The sequence below is a fragment of the Mustela nigripes genome, chromosome 1 (assembly GCF_022355385.1).
Source record: "Mustela nigripes isolate SB6536 chromosome 1, MUSNIG.SB6536, whole genome shotgun sequence".
In the NCBI taxonomy this organism is placed as follows: Eukaryota; Metazoa; Chordata; class Mammalia; order Carnivora; family Mustelidae; genus Mustela; species Mustela nigripes.
The window spans coordinates 183,270,383-183,293,258 of NC_081557.1; the positions used below are offsets into that span (position 1 = coordinate 183,270,383).

The 22,876-nt window shown below is 34.0% G+C and overlaps 1 protein-coding gene and 1 pseudogene across 1 annotated transcript; both read right to left on the minus strand.

Annotated features, from left to right (window-relative positions):
- Window positions 1-216: 216 nt before the first annotated feature.
- Window positions 217-5,162, minus strand: IL2 (interleukin 2). The gene is made up of 4 exons (XM_059395403.1): window positions 5,013-5,162; window positions 4,871-4,921; window positions 2,133-2,279; window positions 217-329 (listed from the first exon to the last, which is right to left on the minus strand). The coding sequence occupies exons 1-4, from the start codon at window positions 5,160-5,162 to the stop codon at window positions 219-221; spliced, it is 459 nt and encodes a 152-aa protein (XP_059251386.1). The 3' UTR covers window positions 217-218.
- A 13,322-nt stretch (window positions 5,163-18,484) lies between these two features.
- LOC132008546 (U2 spliceosomal RNA) lies at window positions 18,485-18,625 on the minus strand (annotated as a pseudogene).
- Window positions 18,626-22,876: the final 4,251 nt, after the last annotated feature.

Here is a 22,876-nt window from a genome sequence, read left to right on the forward strand (position 1 = left end):
CAATTCCATATAAAAAATAAATACTTTGGGTTAAATAAGTGAGTTTTTAGAGCCCCTAGGGCTTACAAAAAGAATCTTAAAAGATCCATATTTACCATATGAAGTATAAGAATAATAATTACAAAAGGTAGCAAACCATACATCAAAAAATAAATATAGATTTTAAATATTTAAATAAATAGAAAGTCTGGTACATTTAAATAGGAGGTGCTTAATTATCAAGTCAGTGTTGAGAAGATGCTTTGACAAAAAGTAATCCATTTGTTCAGAAATTCTGTAATGGTTACTGTCTCGTCATCATATTCACATTTGAAACTTGTTTCAGATCCCTATAAAAGAAAAATTTTTAATTTTTTTAGTTCAAGGTAGTTTCCCATATATATTTATTCCAAGTTGAGTAATTTATGACTGATGCCCTTTATTTTCAAGTATGTTTAATACATTAATCACATTTCCTTGAAATGATTGAAATGGTATGCCAAAAAATTATATGTTGATAACAAGTGATAGTAACATATACACTAAGATTTTCCTCATTTGTCAATTCTGCCCATCTCAGTGAATACAAGAATTCTTTTTCCTGGATTGTATACAGGTAAACATTTTAAGTAAAAACAGTTCTAGACAAATATTTCATTAAATGCTGCATTCAAAATAAAATTATTAAACCTCTCTTCCCCTGGGCCTATATCTATTTATAGGTTACATGTATACAGTCATTTACATATTATACTTCTTTTTCAGATCTTAAACCTCTTACTAACTTTAGTGAATCTCCTCATAGTTCCCCAAAGCAAAATAGAACCAGCCCAGAATAAGATAGGATAAGCTTTTGTTTGGAAAAAACTTATGTGAAGAACATTTTCATAAATTCTCATACCCATTCCCACTCCACGTTAGTATTAATGCAGGTAAGTTTCCCAAATTTTAAAAGTCTAAACATTAGAAATTTTGTTCTGTGGACTGACTTTTTTAGAAATTAACGTCCTCTGCTGGTAGGAGCTATTTCAACTCTGCCTCTAGCTGACAAAATATTATGAAATATAACAAGATAAAAGAGAGCACTTTTTCAAACTGAGGTAATTTCCTACCATGGAAATATAAACCTAGTAAGATAAGTATTTTCTTTAAATAAACCGTTGTAGTGTTATATACCCTCTTACATATAATTATTTGAATATTACAACCTCTTGGGAAGGTGTAAATTTTTTAAATTAGCTTTAAATTTTTTTACATTTTAATTAAAATTTTAAAATAGCTGACATTTTCTGACTTGCACATAGTTTTATCTTAATTTTACATCAAGAATTAATGAGTTTTCTGATGGTCAAAAATTTTGTAACAGACCTTTGACATTGTTTTTATCTACCAATGTTTAGATGACATTGATTTCAATGTATTTTTTAAGTAGATTAAAAGAAACAGTCTACTAATACAATGACTTATTTGGAAACAACTGGAATTACATAATTTTAGAAACTTGGCTCTACTGTAATTAAAATTATGCTATTTTGGAGGCCTATTAACTCATGAAATTTGTACTTCGTCAGATGGGATGAGAAAAGAGAGTCATGAATCTCTTCACATCACCCGAGTCTCTTGTATATTTAGTATTTCCTGTGCATTTAAAAATACTTAAGTTCTTAAAAGTATTATCTCTAAATAAGGAGTTAATTGTCTAGCCCACTGGCGATTTTAGTTTTCATTTTTTTTTTTTTAGGTAAATCTCTTAATCCTTCCACCAAATAATAGGAAAACTGCATTTTAAAATCCCTTCAGGTAATTAGATTGACTATTCTGGAAAATGATCTGAAAGAATTAGAAAATATGTAACAAAATCTATCCGCTTTCTGCGAAATTCAGTTGTCTTTTCCCATTCCCAGTTTTGTATTAATGTGACAAAGAGGTGACAGAGTGCTGGGTTATGGGCTTATCTCTAGGTGGATGGTAGGCAGAAACCCTCTAAATTATACTCCCCTGTTCCATAGTGTATCATCTAACATAAAAATGATACATGTTCACATTGGTCTTAAAATGCATGAGAACTTCACAAATTATAAAAATGTTATATCACTTTAAAATGATCTTCCATTTATTTTGTTTTCAGGAGAGCAAATAAAGTAATGCCTTACCTTTAGTTTCAGAAGTGTTACATTGATATTGCTCATTAGTTCCTTGATGTCTGTCAAGTGAAAGTTTTTGCTTTGAGCTAAATATAGCACTTCCTCCAAAAGTTTGAGTTCTTCTGCTAGACATTGAAGATGAGTCAGTTCTGTGGCCTTGAATAATAATAAAAATAGTTGTCAGGTCAGTTTGCCCTAAAGGTCAGAACCAGAAATTAGTCTCTAATGAGAATAGTTTTTTATTATTCTTCCTATTGTCAGCATTATTTTAAATATGGACCAATGTAGCTCATAAGACTGGAAAAACTGGAATTCATCTACCCATGTTTAGCATTAAATGTTACATACTGAGAGGGGCCTGGGTGGCTTAGTCAAGTGGCTGCCTTCAGCTCAGGTCATGATCCCAGGGGTCTGGGATCGAATCGCATGTTGGGCTCCTTGCTTAAAAAGGAGGCTGCCTCTCCCTCTGCCCTTCCCCCTGCTCATGCTTGCTTCCTCTCTCTAAAATGACTGACTGAATGAATGTTAAATGATAGGTCAATAATTTCAACTTAATTTGGCTTTGCCCAAAGTCAACATTTCTGTACCCAAATGCAAATCACAGATATAGGTAGAATTCTTTTCCCCTCTGTGTAGAAATTATTAGAATCAGAGCAGTCATAGCATGGAAGAATAGGATCACATTTTATAATTCTAACATTTAATCTAAGAGTTGAAAATTATAGAATGTTAAGGACAGAGGAGCTCTTAGATACTGTCACAATCCCAGCATTTTATAGATTAGGGAATTTTATTTTATTTTATTTTATTTTATTTTTTTTTATTTATTTTTTACCATATAGTAATGAATCTCAATATAGCAAGTCATATAAGTGTCCTAATTTTTTACGTTTCTATAAGTATATTAAGATACATTAAAAAATTATGTGTCCCAACCAAATTAAAAAAGAGTAGAATATTTGAAGGAATTTTTGGTGGCCCTCCTGACTTAAACCTATATACTTCCTCACCCATGTGATCTGTTATAATGATAGTATTTCATATTTTTCTGGTACATTGTAATTTTATTATAAATATATAATATATTACTTATTTCAGGGGTACTTGCCTGTGATTTATCAGTTTTATACAATTTACAGCTCTCATCATAGCACATTATAATTTTAAAGTGTCTACTCCCAAACAAGCTCATTTAAGTCTCACAGCCACCTCTTGAGATAGCAATGGAGTGCTATTATCTCCATTTTACAAAGAAGGAAAATAAATCTCAGAAGTGTTTTCCCAAAGTCACATGATTAGGTGGAGCCAAGATTAAATTTTAGTTCTTTTTCTTTATAGCTCTAACATAGCATCCTTTGAATTAAATGTTTTTATAACTTCCTGAAATTTTTTTGCAAAATAAAGTGGGGGTAAAATGAGCAAATGAGTGGAGCTTATCACATTACTTTGGGTTTCAAATAGATTTTGAGATGTGATTTAGAAACTGTTAGATTTCAAAGAATTTCACCATCCTCTAAATTATGCACGTGATCTCATGTTCTCTTTCTAGAAATCTGTAAAGTGTGATGTAGGACTATACCACACAAATTTTATGACATTTCTATCCACTGGCCTTTTAACTTGTTACTACAAATTCAGGGCTTAACTTTTTGGAGCTGTTTTCCTCAGAAAACAGTCCAGTGTCTTTATGAAGCTAGAGTTAAGAGTTATGTGGCTCTTAAGTTAAAGAAGCATCTCAAGTTATTTTCATCTTTTGAAAAAGTAGTTTGAAGAATAATTTCAGTTAATAAGAGGTCAATGAGATTACATCCATGACCTTTAAATTCCATTTTTTTTTTTCTGGGCTTGATTCACCCTGGGACAAACTCTTTTCAGCACAAAGTTATATGCATTCTCTGTTGACTGGCACAACTACTAAGAAACTTTATATTTCTAGTATAGCCGTAGGAGCTTAGATGATTTATGTTTATCTGAATATCCAAATGACCAAATCTTGGAAAACAAGTCATATAGCATCATAAGTCTCTAGGTCTTTTGGCATAAAAGATGTGTAAGTCCAAATTTTTACTTTATATTCTGAGGGAGAATTTTGTTTTTACTAATACCTAATGTTTATATGGTATTTATCCTATATCAGACACGATTTTGAGTACTTTGCATTTACCTGTTAATCCTCACAAAACTATATGAACTATAAATAACTATCACTCATATAAGTAGATAAGAAACTGAGTCAGAGTAGGCAACTTGCTCAAGGTCACAAACGCTAAGACATAGCTGGGATTCCAGTTCAGATAATCTGGTCCTAGGGGCCATGCTATTGGTCATTACTATGCTGCCTCTCAAAGGTAGGCCCTTAGCAATTTTTCCTAAAACAATGAAGGATTTTTAAAAATAGGAAATCAACTTTGATAATTTGCATGGTAAAATGATATAATCAAATATCTCTCAAGTTTTAAATTTTTAAATAAAAATAAGTCGATATAATCTTTTAAAATTGTCCCATCAATAAACTGGGAATATTATTCTTGTCTCTTCCCACTTCCTTTTCCAAAACACACGCAAATACATACAGAAAAATATATATGCAAAGCTATTTTACAGAAGCTTCCTTACCAAATTTTTTTTAAAATATTGAAGTTACTGATGCTTTTCAGATGAGGTACTATTAATCTAATCAGTTACAAAGTTTCATACAACTTTGAATTTTATTAAGACATAAATTGAATGTAGAAAGTTGTACTTACCTTCTTGGGCATGTAGAATTTAAACGTGAGCATCCTGGGGCTCTCATAATTCTGAGAAAGCATAATATATTTTCATTAAAAAATGAACTCCAGTTCAAAAAATTATATATAATAATTTTGGTAAGAAAGGGAATATACTTACTTTAACTCCATTCAAGAGCAACTGTAAGTCCAGCAGCAATTGCTCCAGCTGTTGCTGTGCTTCCTTCGTAGAGCTTGAAGTAGTAGGTGCACTGTTTGCGAAGAGTGCGAGAGTCAGTACGATGCAAGACAAGAGTTGCATTTTGTACATTGTGGCAGGAGTTGAGGTTACTGTGAGTAGTGATTACAGAGGCTGATAGGAAGCACTTGAACAAGAGAAGCAATTTATACTCTTAATTCTGGAAAAATATTTATGGGGGTGTCAAAATGTTTTACATATTACACATATTTTCAAAGATTCTACCTGTGTGGCAAAAAGCATTACCTTTATTTTTCCTCTTCTGATGACTCTTTGGAATTTCTTTAAACCCCCATAAACTGACTGAATGGATGTAGGTAAAATCCCTGTTGGTTACATGAGCCCACACTTAGGTGGCTGTTGTAATTCATACAACTAACGCCTTCTGTATGAAACAATTTTTCCTCCCTCTTTCTTTAAGGGGGTGGGGATGCAAAAGTGGCTCATGAAAATTTTCTCTTTGTCATAAAACTATGGTGAACATGTGGAGCACTATGGTGTGGTGGACAAGAGTAAATAGTTGAAAAGAATAAATTTTTAGATTTGTTGATTAAACAGGAAGAATACTGGTTTCCTGTTTAGGATGGTTTTACCTTTTGATCTACACAATGACTGAGCTAATGCATACATGATAGATTACTTCTTACACAATCAGCTAGAAAAATTAAGGCTAGAATGCATGAATGCTCATTGAGCTTGAGGTACTGTTTTATGCTATTTTAATTTGAATATTATATCTATTTTAATCTCTTAATAGCTGTTGTACATTTTTTTAATGGGCATGGTGTTTAACAAATACCCAGAGAAGGGCTTGCATGAAAGGGTATAAATGCTAGTTTTGGGGAGGAGGGTTTGGACAAATGTATTTTTGCTGCTTTATTATTTTTGCTGGGCATCAAGGGAATGTAAGGTGAGTTAAAATGTCACAACAACCAGGGTGGTTTTACTTCCTCTTGGTCTCAGGGATCAGCCAAGCTATTAAATATTTTTCCCACTTTATATCCATTTCACTTCTCTCTCTCTCTCTTAAACAGATTGTTTATATTTCTTTAAATATGAGGCATAAAATAAAAACAATAGGGATCACCAAGTTTGTTTGTAGGTATCTTACTAACTGAAATTTCTGGACACTATTTGTACATACTAAAGGAGAAAGAGAATATGATGTGGCTAGCTTGAGGTGTACCAATACTGGCCTAAGTATTGTGGCTGCGGCTGAGAAAGGCATGGTAGTAAATAGACCAGGAGGCTGAGGCAGGTCATGTGGTGGGGGTGTTTGTGTGTGCATGTGACTTGTGGAGTAAGAGCAGGCCTCAGAGCAGGCATATTTGGGCTCATTTATTCCAAGATGATTCTTATTATACAGAGGTCAGAATTGAATGGACAGAAGTTACTTAAAAAGGGTATCCATTATAATTTTTAGAGCACCTTTTATGAAAAAATGAATAAAGTACTACAAAGAACTCATGACACATATTGAGAAAAGGATTTGCATCCAATAGTATAGATGCTAGTTTTATAATAGACTTTATATGTGCGCTGTGTAAACCAGTTCATAAGTTTCAACTTGCTAAGTTTTTACCTCTTTAATAGACTTAGGTTTATCCACTACAGCATCTGGGATACTATGAGTGTAAAATAATAATTCTTAAATAAGATCAGATCAATATTCTGATATTAGAATATCAATAGAGTGGGTAGGATAATACTTAGGACATGTGTTAATGTGTCCTCAGTATAATGCACTAACAGCTTCAGTATAATAATGGTATGGGTATATACTTGTAATTTAAATTGGAGAGAATTGAGGAAACCCTCGAGATTGCTTGTAACTCCTCCAATTTTACTACCTTATACTTTGTGTCTAGTCTTTAAAAAGACATTTCTCTAGCACCTTGGGTATACAGAAAGGGAGAGAAAAGAACAGTGTGAACACACACAGTCTAGTTTAAACCTTATAATGAACTTGTAATGATTCCCATTTTGCAGATTAGAAGACTGAATCTCAGATATGTTAACTAATTTGTCGTATGTCATGAATCCTTTATTGCCAGAAAGTGGCAGAACAAGGATTCGAAACCAGAATATTCTGACTGCAAAGTCCACCATTGTATTCTTTCTTAATGAAACTGATGTGCATTATGAAAGATGTGTATATAGACAAGTGTAATCTCAGTAAAACATAAAAATTACTGCTTCAGGAGAAGTAGATATAAAGAATTTTGAAGAATCTGACTTCAAACTGGATTTTGACAACATGGTTAAACTGTAGATATGTAAATTTAGGATGAGGAGAGTGGTAGGCAGTAATGGTTAACCATTCAAAGGAGCATTTGTACTACAAAAAAAAAGGAAAAATGGTTTGGTTTAGTACTATTTATGCATCACGTAACATTCTGAAGAATATAAAATATCTTTGTAAAATTTAAAAACAAGCATTAAATAGTTCCTTAGATGGAAAAAAAAATGAAGGAAAAGACAGATTAGAGATCAGTGATCTTTCAGAAAAGATTAGAGACAAGTTAGGAACAAATGACCACAATCTTTTCTTTTTATTACTAAAAAGTGCAAAATCTTTCTCTGTACCTTTCAAATCAAACTAAGCATTAGTTCTAAGTGAAAGGCTATTTAATGATCTGTGGATCAACTTTGTTGTACTTGTTTTGCTTCTCTGAAGACTTCAGTATTTCATCCCAGCATCATCAGCTCAGACCCTTCCAGAATGGAAGAATTCAGGCCCACACATTTTTCTGTGTGGGGGCTTTTCCAATGAGGCCTTTGATGTTCTCATAGTCTTGATATTTCTAGTTCTCCAGCTATTTCCATTAGAGAATGGGTCAGTATATGGCTACATTGATGGGACCCTGTAGAAGACAGTTCTTAAGCCCCGGGCTTATCCCTATTATATAGCAGGCTCCATTATGAAGCTGGACTGCTAATTTCTTTCTATAAATGCTTGGGGATAAAACTACCATACACTGTGGCATACTTTCACTTTTTAACATGTTTGACATATCAGCTGGCTTCTCTGGCTGTAGTGGTGATAAAATCAGTAAGAGACTGCAGGCTACTACAGTTGTCACATCCCCTACTTCCCCCTTGAAAATAAAATTCTATTCAATAAGAAGATATTTTCATTGCTAAACATTGTGACTCAGCCTCTTAGACTCAAGAGTAGCCCAAGTTCTTTTAAAAGAAAAGCCCTAGTCTCTGAAGCTGCCTACCAAAGAGATTGGTCAGTCAGTTGCACACATTGTCCATTCATCAAAGCTGACTTTCAAGGACTCCACTTCCTGCAAGAATGTTTTCTTCCTGACCCTTTCTCATTGCTTTATAAAACTTTAATTTAGACTGATGTTTCATGCCTGTATTAGTGTCTACAGGCCTCTTGGCTTTTCAAGACACAGTTGTCTCCCTTTGAAATTAGGATATTGAGGAATAATCTCCATACCATCCAGAGAATATTCAGCTGAGAGCTCTGTGCTTCCCGTGAAAACCTGAATTTCTTCAGGCATAGGCTGGTGCCCAGTCTTAGTCTTTATCAGACCTCTGGCCCTCTATGATGTGATAATACTGTAAATCTATCTGTGGATCACAGTTATGCCTCATTCATGTGTGCTTTTCTTCCATGTGGGCAATTTTAATGTTCATAATCTTTTGGGATGGAAGAATTGTTTCCTTAGTACTTTTAGTTTTACAAAGTGTTTTCAAATTCATTATCTCATTGAGTCACATTTTACTGATAAGAAATTTAACATTTGTACAGGTTAAATAACTTGCCCAATAACACGTTCTTAAGGTAGTGGTGAAGTTAGAGCAAAACCCCAAGACTTCCTGACCCCTAATGATCATGTGTATTTCCGGTATAAAATAGTGATGCTAAATTCTAGGTGCATTAGGCTATATAGAGAAGGCTGAATTAGTTTGTGCCTGCTGTTACATCTCATTTCACTCTATCAGTGATAACTGATGAGTCAGGCAAGGCATCATCCACCTTCGCCTAACCAATACCTTGCCTGAGCAGTTTTAGGGTTTCTAAGAAGTTAGAGCAGCTTAATTCACACAGCTACAGAAGCTAGGTTCTCTCTCTCTCTCTCTCTTTCTCTCTCTCTCCTTCATCTCTTTCTGGGGTCTTTTAAAAGCAGTAGAGAACTTGATGTTTCCTAACACTTCTCCTGTATGTGAAGTAAGAAAATAATTGCATCTACTGTGGATTTAAGTTGCATTGTACTTTTAGGAGTACAGTATTCTAAAGCTGACATGAGATATCACACACTAGGCAGTTGTCTGCATTTGGCAACCTAGACACACTTCACTGCCTAAATGTAATGAGAATGGGAGGATCTTCCAAACCCTAGGAACTTTCTTTTTGTGTAAATATAAGATCCAAGTCAAGATACACAGCAGTTAGCAGAAGTAGAATGGGATAAGCTGACAATAACAGCAATAGATTTCCAAGACATTTCAAGTCTGTAAAGCACTTTCACATCCATTTGTCTCCTCTTATGGCAGAATAGGTAAAGAAACGTTTTCTGGTTATATGTATTTCACTAACAACTTTATTTTCTTTGTACATTAAGGATTAAGCTTGCAACTTACAGGTAAATATTAGCTGCCTCCTCTGCTAAGATAAGTGCTTTCATTAAAATCTTCTGAAGATAAAAATTATCTTCCTTTAAATACTTTCCCTGTCTAACTTTGTTTCTAAGTTCTCTGTTAAACATTTGTTCTTCCCTCTTCTACAGTAGCTTCTTTGGATGTATCATCAACAATCCATTGTTCCATCATTCATGTTAAAAGATAAAATGAGGTGTATTTAAAAATTTAAGAGTTTGAACAAAAATCCATTTGAATTGGGTAGCATCCCATCTAGCAGATAGAAGGGAGCTCTGAGGAGTTGTACAAAATGAAAGACTTTTATAGCCAGAGGGAGCAAGGATGAGCAACTTATACCAAGCAAAAAAAGAAAAAAAAAAAGCTGGTTATTACAAGGCAGTATACTTTCTTTTAGAGGATGGCATGGGTCTGTCAGGTGGATTATCTAGTGATGAGCAGGCGATTCCTGATTGACTGGTTTAAGATTTCATTCCTAGGAGAAGAGAAACTGTAATTAAGTCTTGGTTTAGTGATGTGGGGCTTAGCATAAGTGACTTCATTTTGGGTCTGTTGTCTTGTTTTTAACACTAATAATTTTTAAAGCTATAGCCTGATTTTTTGTTTAAAAATATAATATTATTATCTAATTTAAAGATAATGCATAATAATATATATATTCATTATAGAAAATTGGGGAACTACAAAAAGCTAAAAAAAAGTGAAAATCAACTGTAATCTTACCTTATAGAGGTAACTATTGATATTATGTACTGTTATAAGTCCACCTAGTCTTTTTTTCTGTGTTATAGTTTTTCATGCTTATTTTTCTTTTAATGTGTTATAAATATCTCACATATTATATATTCATTTAAAACATTATGTTTAATAATTACATAAAATTATGTTGTATGACTGTATTCTTTTATCAGAGTTTACATTAATTCCAGTTATTCACCATATGAACAGTGCTGTAATTCACTGAAAACTTTTGCACATAAATATTTGTGTACATTTCTAGTCATCCTCTTAGGATAAAATCCTAGAAGTGGAATTACTGGGTCAAAGACTATGAACATTTTAAGGCTTTTGATACTTATTCAGGAAGTTCGTAAAAAAACTAACATTCCTTATCATTGGTATAAGCTTATTTTTCTGTGCTGCCTATATTGGTTCCATATTATCAAACACGGGAAGCGGCAAGAGGGAGAAAGGAGAGGATCTAGTGAAATGTGTGCTGATTGGTGGTTATACTAATATGCTGAGGTCCATCATTGGAACTGGGAGTCAGTCAGACCTGGGAATCCTATTTATCATTTATTGGCTGTGTGAGTTTGAACAAATTATTTATCTTCCCTAAGCATGTCTTCATTTTTAAAATGGCAATATGGACCTCCCTGGACTCTCATGTGTAACAAACAAGACAGCATAAATGAAAGCCCACAACACTAATCTATTAACTTGGAATGAATAAGTGATTCCATGATCTACCACCTTGTCTTTTTCTACTAAGATGTTTAAAATGATGGGATTTCCTTTGCGTAATATCTTAATATCATCCAGGTTTGCTAATCTGCCTAATTTGAGGGTTGAAAAAGAAATAGGTGAAAACTTTACCATCCCAACATTACCCAAATTAAACTCAGAATCTAATTTAATTAACCAAATAATTTTTAATCATTCTGTGAGGTCACTAGAGATAAGGTTATTATTCCATAATATATCAGTCCCACCTAAGGTTACTCTGTCCATTGTAGAGAAGGAACAATCATTTGCCCTCTGCCCACCTAGGTGCTTGGCAGAGACCCCCCCCCCATAAAAAAGATTAATAGAAAAATGTAATAATTTTAACTGCATACATGCATACCTGTGGGATCCCCACAAAAATATGAGACTCAAAGGGCACCTAAACAGCTGAAGCTTATATCCCATCCTGAGCTAAGGAAAGGGATGGAGGTCTGTGGCTTCAAAGGGGAGAAGGCAATTCATGAAAAGGTGAATAGAGGGAATGTAATCCTGATGCCAATGAATCATATTTTGAGATGGTACATTCTGCTATTGTTTACCATCAAAATTGGCCTTTCCTGATCTGAGTTGAAAGACAAACTCATTTTTTAACACAACCAAAGACCAGAAAATTAATTTTTTAAAATTCCTTTGTACAACAAATCTCATGGAGAATATGGTAAATGGGTTTCTTCTCATGCACTGAATTACTAGCAGTGTATGCCTGGAATGCTGCACTGAGAGTAATTCTGTCCTCAGTGAAGAAACATGTTATGGATATTCAATCTGAAATAGGCTCTGGAATGTGGAGTAATAGCCTGGATGCTAGCTCTTTATTTCTAATATGGCTATGCTTTCTTTAGCCCAATTCTAATCAACTATATTACTTGTTTTCAAGATGTTGGTAGCTGCAAAAGAAGTGTAGGAATGGGGCTGTGTGCAGAACAAATGATCACCAACAGTTTAAAAGAATAGGGCATAAGAAGTAGACAGAAAAATAGAAAATGCATAAAGTATTTAAAAAGTGAAATAAATATAGGAACCAAAGAAAAGCACAGCCTTCTGGAAACTTAGTATATGACCCAGTCATCTCATGTACACCAACAGGTCCTGAGAGTCCTGTGTAGTAGCAGAGTATAGTGACTAACATTCACAGTAATGATTCCACCTCCTCAAAGAAATGTTTAAATTGTGTTTTGCTTTGTTTTTATCTGCTTTGTTTAGGAAGCCACAGTATGCCTAATATTTTGAGGAGAGATTTCCATTTCAAAAGGGTTAGATATTAGAACAAAAGCAGACGAGAACACATAATACATCTGCAAATCAAGGCAAAAAAATTATTACAGAAGACAGTAATGCTAGAGAAAAAGAGGAAATAAAGTAAATCACCACTCTGTCAGGGCCCACCCATGCGATCCATGGAGATGGGAGGAGGAGCCAGCCTCTGCAAATAAGATGCACCTATAGCTTCTAATACTAGGAACCAAAGAGAGAGCTTTCACACCACCTCATGGAAACTGGACTTTTTTACACTGGTAGAGCTTCCAGAAGTTGTTATACAGGTGGCTAATTTTAGAATCAAACTCGCCTCTTTTGTAATTTTTTTAAAGTTTGTAAGTAAGTACCTTTTTCTTAATTCTCTCCTCTGTCTTTGATAAGCATCAAGCTAGTCTCACAGTATTGGGCAAATAATTCTGAACTACTCACCTGATGATATTAAGATTCTTGTAGAGTTCATTTTACTTCTTATGCCTAACCTGTTATAGACCAACCTGTATAGACCTGTGATAGACGAACCTGTTATAGACCAACCTATATAGGTTGGTCTATACTGCCTTTTTATGTGTATGTGTGTATGCATCTGTAATTATTTCTTAAGGATTCAGGAATATTTTTCTGTGGAGTAAAAATGTATTATGGGCTTTACAGCATTGACAAGTCTCTGGGATGTTTTCATCTGATTCATAAATTGTGAGCCATAGGATAAAGTTATTTTAACCTAGGAATAAAGTCTTTTAGTAAGCTTGTTGACAATTATTATATCAGCTCTTGTATACAAATATGACAAAGCTTCTATCCATCTTAAAGGCACATAGTCATTGAAAATATCCATATCAATAGCACTCTTCCTATGCAAAATCAACCTGGAGAAACTAAGCCTTTTCTCAATCCTCCACCCTTCACTCTTACTCCCTCACTCTCACTTTTCATAGATTCCCAACATTGTTATTCTGCAAAACAGGGCAGTTCTTAGAAAACCATTTAGTTAATTTTGAAATATGACGCATAGCAAGAACAACTGATTTTTTTTTTTAACATTTCTTCTTCTCTAAGGTGAGGGAGTAAACCCTTGGAGCACTCCAGGGACCATCTAGAAGGAAACTTAGATGTTATGGGTATAATGGGCAACCTTACAGTTTTGTTATTCTGAGTTTGGGGTATAGCTTGGGGCAGCAATAATAAGAGTTCTCCAAGGAAAATACTTGTTCCGTTAAGATGCAGGTATAGTTCCTAAAAGAGCGGCTGCAGGTTTGTTGCTTCATAGACCAGAATGATGACATAATGTTTTGAAAACAGGAAGAAAAATAATGCTTAAGAATTTTACTCCTTCAAATGAGAAATCATGGTTGTTTGATTTAGAACTACCTACGAACAGGGTAAGAGGCAACATAAAAGTGCAAAAAATTATTGTTGAGTATTGAAAGTACATATATATAGGTCAGGCAAAAGATAACATGTTTTCAGTGTAGAATATACAGAAGACAAAAAATATTTGTTGTCTCACACTCATGTAATTGGAGATAACACACTCTTACTCCTGCATTCAGTTTCTGTGGTTGGCTATATAGTGGCGAAATTCCAACTATTAGAAATACTTAAAAAAAAAAAAAGGAAATACTTTTGTGTGGTTAAAAAATCAATGAAAGTTCTGTTGACTTGCTCACCACTACTTAGAATTAAGGTAATAAAACCCTAGTATTTCTTTGATTTTAAGAGATTAATTGGTTGTTCTGTACACTATAGTAGGTTCTTGTGAAAATGGAGCCCAAAGTGATCAAATTTGATGGATCAAGCATTTAGGGAAGATTTAGATTTAGACTGTAAGGTACCATTTCCTAGGTAATATAAATTCAAGTGCCACACTCCACTGGTGAGGATAGAACTACATAAGGGTCACAGTTAGCTAGGGCATCGGAGTCTAAGTTAAAAGAAGAACAAGCTCTACATCCATCCCAAACTCATCTCAGACCAGTCTTATCAGGGCAGCTACAAGACACTAAATCACCTTGGAGCTTCCTAAATACTTTGCTTTCTTCAGGCCCAAAGGATTTTTTAAAAGTTACTCTGTTATTTTTGTTGTAGAGAATGATAATTTCATCCTAATATCCATTCTTACCTCCAGCTTAGAAAAATAATCCTGCTTCTTAGTGGGATATATTGCTGCTTCTCAATAAAGATCATTTTCCCTACTTTCCCTTTGCAATGAAGTGTGCATGCAGATATAATGGCTGAAGCTCTAGTAACTCTTCTAGACCTTAAGGACAGGGGTCCATAATCTAGGTGTGTTAAAACTAAGAGATATGATACTGATATTTTTATGTAGCTGCCAAATAAACTCTGATTGCTTAGTTCCTAAATTCTTCTATGTGAAGGAGAAACATATCTGCTTAAGCCACTGTTATTTTGGCCTTCTCATTACGGTTGACTCTTGAACGATGTGGGGGTTACAGGCACTAGCCTCTGCACTGTTGAAAATCCATGTGTAACCCTTGACTCCCCCCAATTTTAACTGATAGACTGTTTTTGACTGGAAACTTTACTGATAACTGAAACAGTTGATTAAAACATATACTATATGTAGTATGTGTTATATACCATATTCTTCTAATAAAGTAAACTAGAGAAAAAATGTTAAGGAAATCATAAGGAAGAGAAAATACATTTACAGCATTATCCTGTGTTTATTTTAAAAATCTGATCTGTGCAATTTTTTTTTTAAAGATTTTATTTATTTATATTTGACAGAGAGAAATCACAAGTAGATGGAGAGGCAGGCAGAGAGAGAGAGAGGGAAGCAGGCTCCCTGCTGAGCAGAGAGCCTGATGCGGGACTCGATCCCAGGACCCTGAGATCATGACCTGAGCCGAAGGCAGCGGCTTAACCCACTGAGCCACCCAGGCACCCTGATCTGTGCAATTTAAACCAATGTTGTTTAAGGGTCAACTGTGTATGCAGTTAACAGTACATTAGGTCATGTTCTTTTTAGACAGTCATATTTAGGGTTTTTTGTCTGCAAAATATTTAAGGTACATTATTGAACAACATCATGGGCTATAGGAGGACAAAAATAAGAAGCTATCCCTAGCCTACAAAATTTTACATTTTAGTAGGAAAAACAGACATATAGGGATGCTCTAGTATAACTGTGAATGTAAAGGGATGGATGGACAGTTAATTGCTAAGTGTACAATTTGCTAGTTTTTACCGGCATAAGAACAGACATATAGATCAATGGAATAGAATTGAGAGTCTAGAAAGAAGCCCTTAAATTTATGGTCAGTTAGTTTTTGGCAAGGATGCCAAAGGGAGGAAGAATAATCTTTTCAACAGCTGGTACTGGGACTTGTTAAAAAAAATTTTTTTTTAAATAAATCACAAAAATACTGCATATTTATATGCAAAAGAATGAAGTTGGACTCCTACTTCATACCATTTACAAACATTAACCAAAACTGAATTATAGACCTAAAATAACAAAGCTCATAGAATAAAACATAGTAGTAAATATTCTTGACTTTGAATTAGTCAGTGGTTCCTTAGTTATGTCACTAAAAGCAAAATCAACAAAAGAAAAAATAAATTGGACATTATTAAAATAGGAAACTTTTGTCCTTCAAAGGACAGCATAAAGAAAGTCAAAAGATAACTCACAGAATGGAAGAAAATACTTGCAAATCATGAATCTTATAAGTGATTTGTATCCAGAATGTATAAAGAACACTTGCAACTCAACAATGAAAAGGCTAATAGCTTAATTTAAAAATGGCCACATGATTTGAATGGACATTTCTTAAAAAAAAAAAATGTACATATGACCAAAAAGCACATGAGACAACGCTGAATATCATTAATCAATAGGGAAAAGCAAACAAAAAGCACAATGAGGTGCCATTTCATACCCATTAGGATAACTAACATAAAAAAAGACAATAGCTAGTGTTGACAAAGATGTGAAGAAATAGAACCATAATGTATTGCTAGTGGGAATGTAAAAAAATGGCTCAGCTGCTTTGGAAAATAATTTGGCAGTTTCTCAATATATTAGAGTACTGTATGATCCAGCAGTTCCACTTCTAGGTATATGCCAAAGAAATGAAAGCATATCCAAAAGCTTGTAAACAAATGGTCACAGCATTAATTAAAATAGTCAAAAAGTGGAAGCAAGCCAAATGCCTATCAACTTATGAATGGATAAATAAAGTGTTGCATATCCACCCAATGACATACTATTTGGCAGTGGAAATACTGAAGAACTGATACATTCTACAACACAGATGAACTTTGAAAACGTTATGCTAATTTCTAGAAAGTGGTCACAAAAAGCCAAATACTGTATGATTCCATTTACATAAAATATCCAGGAAAAGCAAATCCATCATGGCAGAAAGTAGTTTACTGGTTTCCAGGGGCTGTGATAAGAGAGAATGAACAGTAAGTTCTAATAGGCACGAGGTTTCTTTTTGGGGTGATGAAAATGTTCTAAAATTAGATAGTGGTGATAGTTGCCCAATTTCATGAATATACTAGAAAACCACTGAATTGTATACTCATGGTGTATAGATTATATCTCAAAGTTGTTGTTTTATTTTGCTAGTTTCATAATTGTGGTTGAAACATATGCAATATTCTTTTGGTTTGTGGCTATACTGAAATAAACAATGTCCCCAAATGATACTGCATTTATCTCTGAGAATTGTGTATATAACCAGTATATGTAAAACAACTGTATTCTTAAAATTAAGAAGAATGAAATCAATAAATTAAAACTTAAGATTGTCATTATTATTTTTTCCTTTTTAAAAGATTTTATTTCCTTTTTTATTAACATACAATGTATTATTTGTTTCAGGGCTACAGGTCTATAAATCATCAGTCCTACACAATTCACAGCACTCAGCATAGCACATACCCTTCCCAATGTCCATAACCCAGCCACAGCATCCAACCCTCCCCTCCAGGAACCCTCAATTTGTTTCCTGAGATTAAGAATCTCCTATGGTTTGTCTCCCTCCCTTTCCCATCTTGTTTAATTTTTCCCTCCCTTGCCCCTACAAATTCCCACCCTGCCTCTCAAACTCCTCATATCAGAGATATCATATAATACTTGTCTTTCTCTGATTGTCATTATTATTAAACAGTGAAAGATACTGAAGGGCATTCAATCACTACTCCTATTGCCAATTATCATCACCTAATTAAGGCCCGCACATTGAGGTAGTGATAATGCTCTTTTCTTTGAGTAGCAAATGAAAATGATATCCTTTAACATTAGTATATTTGAATGTTTAAAAAACATATTTAAGATAAATAACTGTACTGGGCGCCTGGGTGGCTCAGTGGGTTAAGATAAATAACTGTACTAACAAATACTGTAGAAATTTGGCAATGGTTCCTGAAATGGTTCTATAAGTCTTCTCTGTCACTCATTATTGGGAATTCCATATTCTACTAACTGCTCAAAACAAAAATCTATGCAGTCATCTTTGTTTACTTTCTTTCTTTTGTGCTCCATATTCAATCTGTCAAGAAATCTTATTGGTTCTATCTTCAGAATTTATTGTCAATCCAGCACTTCTAACCACAGCTCTCTCTCCCACTCTAGTCTAAGCAATTATCAGCATTTGTTTTAAAATTTCGATCATTGTCATAAATGGTACTCCTTTCTTAAGTTCTTGTTCCACTAAAAACCTCTCTTCACACAGGAGACAGAATGATCCTTCTAAAATATAAATCAAATTATATCATGCTTATCAGAATCTTCAAGTGGCATCCCATCTCACCAAAAGTAAAAGCCAAAGTCATTAGTTGGTTTACAAGTTCCCCCTTATCAATAATATCCTCCCTCATTACTCTTCTCTCTCACTTACCTCCAGTCACACTGGCCTTCTTACTGCTCCTTGAACAAAACAGCATGTGACATCCTCATGGCCATTGCATTTGCTCTTCTGCCTAAAAGGTTATCTACCTCAAAATCCGCTTGACTTATTCCCTTGCCACCTTTAGTTCTTTGCTCAAATGTCTTTCTTTTCTGATCACCTTATTAATATTGACCTCCCAGGAACTAGATATCTCCCTTCCCTGATTTTTCCCCCTCTTATTAAACTGATAAGAACAGATACTACACTTGATCTTAGCCAAAAGGCCGTAGAAGCGATTTATTCCCCCTCTTATTATCTCCTTCTAATTACATTGCATAATTTTCTTATTTATTCTTTAAATGTCTGTGTCCTTCCACTTTAATATAAACCCTATGAAGGCAGGGATGTCTGTTGCTATCCCTAGGTGTTATAACAGTATCTGACACATAATTGTCATTCAATAAATATTTACAGTATGTCATTCTAAAGAATTAGGATGTTTCCTGAGTACGATGGAAAACTACTGATAGATTTTATTTTTTTTAGCTATTGATAGATTTTGTATTTGCATTTTACAAAGATTCCTCTAGTAATATTATCGAAGAGAAATTGAAAGAGCCAAACACAGGAATGACTTCCTTTTCTCATGCCCAAATTTTACAGAAACACTATTTGGAACTGAACCTAGTTTAGGAACATAACATCATTTCCTTGAGAAAAGCCTTGATTAATTAAATAAAAGATAAAGTTGCATTTTATTTGCCAATTTGTGAACATGAGGTATAACATCAGGTTTGTATGTAAATTTATCATGTATTGAGAGATTTAAAATGAAGCAATGCTATCATATGTGGAATCAGCTAGAGTGTTCAAAGTTTTGGTAGAAAAAGTTGGTGTGGGGGAGAAAGATGTATGCAGTAATCCACCTGAAGTTTTGACACGAAACTATTTCATCATGAGTAAGCAAGGAAATTGTTCATTTTTTTCTTATATTGGCCAAAAAATAGCCCTTAGTAGATGGCCATTTTGTAGTGTTCTGGTTAGAAAAAGTAAACTGCTTCTCAAAAAGTGCCTGAATTCTAGGAGAGCAGAAGAATGTACCCTTATAATGAAAAAAAATCTTTACTGATTTCTACTATGTATGATCAAGTGTATGTTCTGATTTCCTTCAATGTTTATTTATAATCTGAAATGAAAAGTTGGTCCTTCCATGGAACTTTTCCATCTTAACACTACTCTTCATAGTTATATGACATGCTTTTATAAAGGTTTTTCTTTTTGTGATTAGGCCATATATTTTGAGAAAAATTGTGATATGTATTTATACTATGATAGATAAACTTTGTACTTCACAATTACCATAAACATTTAGTGTGACATTTAGTTTATTTCCTAAGAGTGTACTTTCTATTAATTTACATGTTGGTAATTTTTTGGCCAAAAAGAACTAAAAGAGCAGTTGTCTTAAATCAGATAGCTGAGTGAGAGAATATTTTTCCTGTTCCACTAAGCAGATAGCAATCAAAGGAAAACTTAGTTCCCCCATTTGTGGTATTTCTTCTTGGGTTTATTTTTTCATACCTGTTCGTTCTTGGATTCATGTAGTTTACAACTTAAATAATTATTGCAAATATTTCTAATTTTGTAAGACACAAATGGCAGGATGGTAGGAGTAGATTCATGGATAAGAGAAAATGTTTATTAAGAGAAGGTTGTTTTAACATGACCAAGAGATGTCTGTTTTCAAATTTCCCAAGTTACATGGACTAAAGTTTGTGCTTTTAGTCACACCTAAGAGTGATAAATGCAGAGAGAAAGGTCATTTTTTACTTACCCATTTCTGCTCAATAAAGTGTTTTGGTTGAAGTATTACTTCCATTTAATCAAATAGAGGCAAACCAATCTTTTATTACCTAGTTTTACCCATGAATATCTGCAGTTTTTGCAGAATTTTACAAATAAAATCACCATACTAAAATTTTTCACATTCTTTCAAATATCCACCCTTAACCATTCCATTGGATTTCAGTGTTTCATATATACTGGGCTTAAAATTTCTACGAAGTCATAAATAAATCAATAACTAGAAGCAATAGGTAAAACATGAAAGTTATATATTAAGTTAATGGGAATGGTTAACCTCCCTCTGTCTCCAAATTTACTATGCAATTCAAATAATTTGGTCTACATCTCCAGATACAGTAAGAAAGCATAGTGAGGACGGGTAGGTTGGGGAATTGGCATCAGTGAGCTTGGTTTCCCTCTAGACTCACTTGTTCCCAGTTGTTTCTATTTAGGTGTTCAGCCTCAGAGAGATCCACTTTCTTTTCTTTCTTTCTTTTTTTTTTTAAGATTTTATTTATTTATTTGACAGAGATCACAAGTAGGCAGAGAGGCAGGCAGAGAGGAGGAAGCAGGCTCCCTGCTGAGCAGAGAGCCCGATGCGGGGCTAGATCTCAGGACCCTGAGATCATGACCTGAGCTGAAAGCAGAGGCTTTAACCCACTGAGCCACCCAGGCACCCCAGAGATCCACTTTCTGATAAAAAGCAACTTTCTCTTCAATTTTAAGTCAGTATGAGATCTAAGATGGAAAAATAGAGATAAAACCCACAAACCCATGGCATACAATAGATACTTAGATATTTCATGAGTGAGCAGTCAATAGAAACAACCATTATATTTCTTTTTATTTTTTTTTAAAGATTTTATTTATTTATTTGACAGAGAGAGATCACAACTAAGCAGAGAGGCAGGCAGAGAGAGAGAGGAGGAGGAAGCAGGTTCCCCACTGAGCAGAGAGCCCAATGTGGGGCTTGATCCAGGACCCTGAGATCATGACCTGAGCTGAAGGGAGAGGCTTCAACCCACTGAGCCACCCAGGCACCCCAAACAACCATTATATTTTAATTCTGTCAGCAATATGTATGTGACTCAAAAATCTTGTATAACTAGGGATATTATTTCAATGGGCAAACTTTATTAAAAAAATTGGAAAAATTTTTCACATTTTATGGTTGACCACAATAAAGATATAGCTCAACCAATGTGAACCTAATTTCTAATAATACAAATGCTTTCAGCCTTTAACTTTTTTCCTCACAAGTTTATTTTTTTAAGAGTATTTATTTATTTGAGAGCACATGTGGGAGGAGGAGCAGAGAGAAAGAGAGTGAGGGAGAGAATCCCAAGCAGACCCCCCACTCTGTGTGGAACCTAAACAGGGGGCTCAATTCCACAACCCTAGAGATCATGACCTAGCTGAAATCATGAGTTGGACTCTTAACCAACTGAGTCACCCAGGTGCCCCATTCCACAACTTTATTGAAGTACAACTGATATACCAAAGAAATGTGCATACATATTTATTATATATAATTTTATGAGTTTTGACATAGGCATAGCCATGAAGCTATCACCACAATTAAAGTAATAAACGAATCTATCTTGTACTCTCCCTCTTTTTGTAGTAATAACATAAGATAAACCCTGTTAACTATTTTTTTAGTATACAATATAATATTATTAACAATAGGCAATATATTTTATAGCAGATCTCTAGAACCTGTTCATCTTGCCCATACAAAATGCTGTACTGAAATCTGGAAGTATAATTGCTTCAGCTTTGTTTTTCTTTCTCAAGATTGTCTTGGCTATTTGGGGACCTCCATGGTTCTAAATGTGTTTTAGGATTTTTTTTTCTATTCCTTTAAAAAATGTCATTGAGATTTTGATCTTGACTGTATAGATTTCTTTGAGTAGTATGGCTATTAAACAATATTGTCTTCCAACTTGTGAACATGGGCTATCTTACCAATGTTTTGTGTCTTCTTTTACCATTGTTTTATAGTTTTCAGTGTATAAGTCTTTCACTTCTTTGGTTAAGTTTATTCTTAAGTATTTTATTTTTTTATATAATTGTAAATGTGATTATTTTCTTAATTTCTTTTTCAGATAGTTCACTGATAGTTATATAAAATGCATCTGATTTTTTGTATATTAATTTTGTATCCTTTAACTTTACTGAATTTGTTTATTAGTTTTAATAGGGGTGTGTGTGTGTGTGTGTGTGTGTGTGTGTAGTCTGTAGGGTTTTTTCTACATATAAGATCATGTCATCTATAAGATAGTGTATCTTCTTTTCTCAGTCAGATGGCTTTTACTTCTTTTACTTGCCTCATTGCTGTGGTTAGGACTTTTAGTACTATGTTGAATAGGTGTGGGAACAATGGATATCCTTGTCTTGTTAGTGATCTTAAAGGAAATACTTTCAATTTCTCATTATTGCATATGATGTTATCTATAGCTTGTCATATATAATCTTTATTATGTTGAAATTCCTGTATATCTTTAAGCTTTCTGTTCCTTTTCCTCTCTCTCCTTTATGTGCATACTGTTACACTTGATGATGTTCCATGATTCCCTCAGGCTTTCTTTGTTCTTTCTCATTATTTTTTTCAAGTGACTTGGCTTCAGGTTCATGGATTCTTTCTTCTGCTTGGTCAAGTTGGATGTTGAAGCTATCTATTGAATTTTTCTATTCAATTAT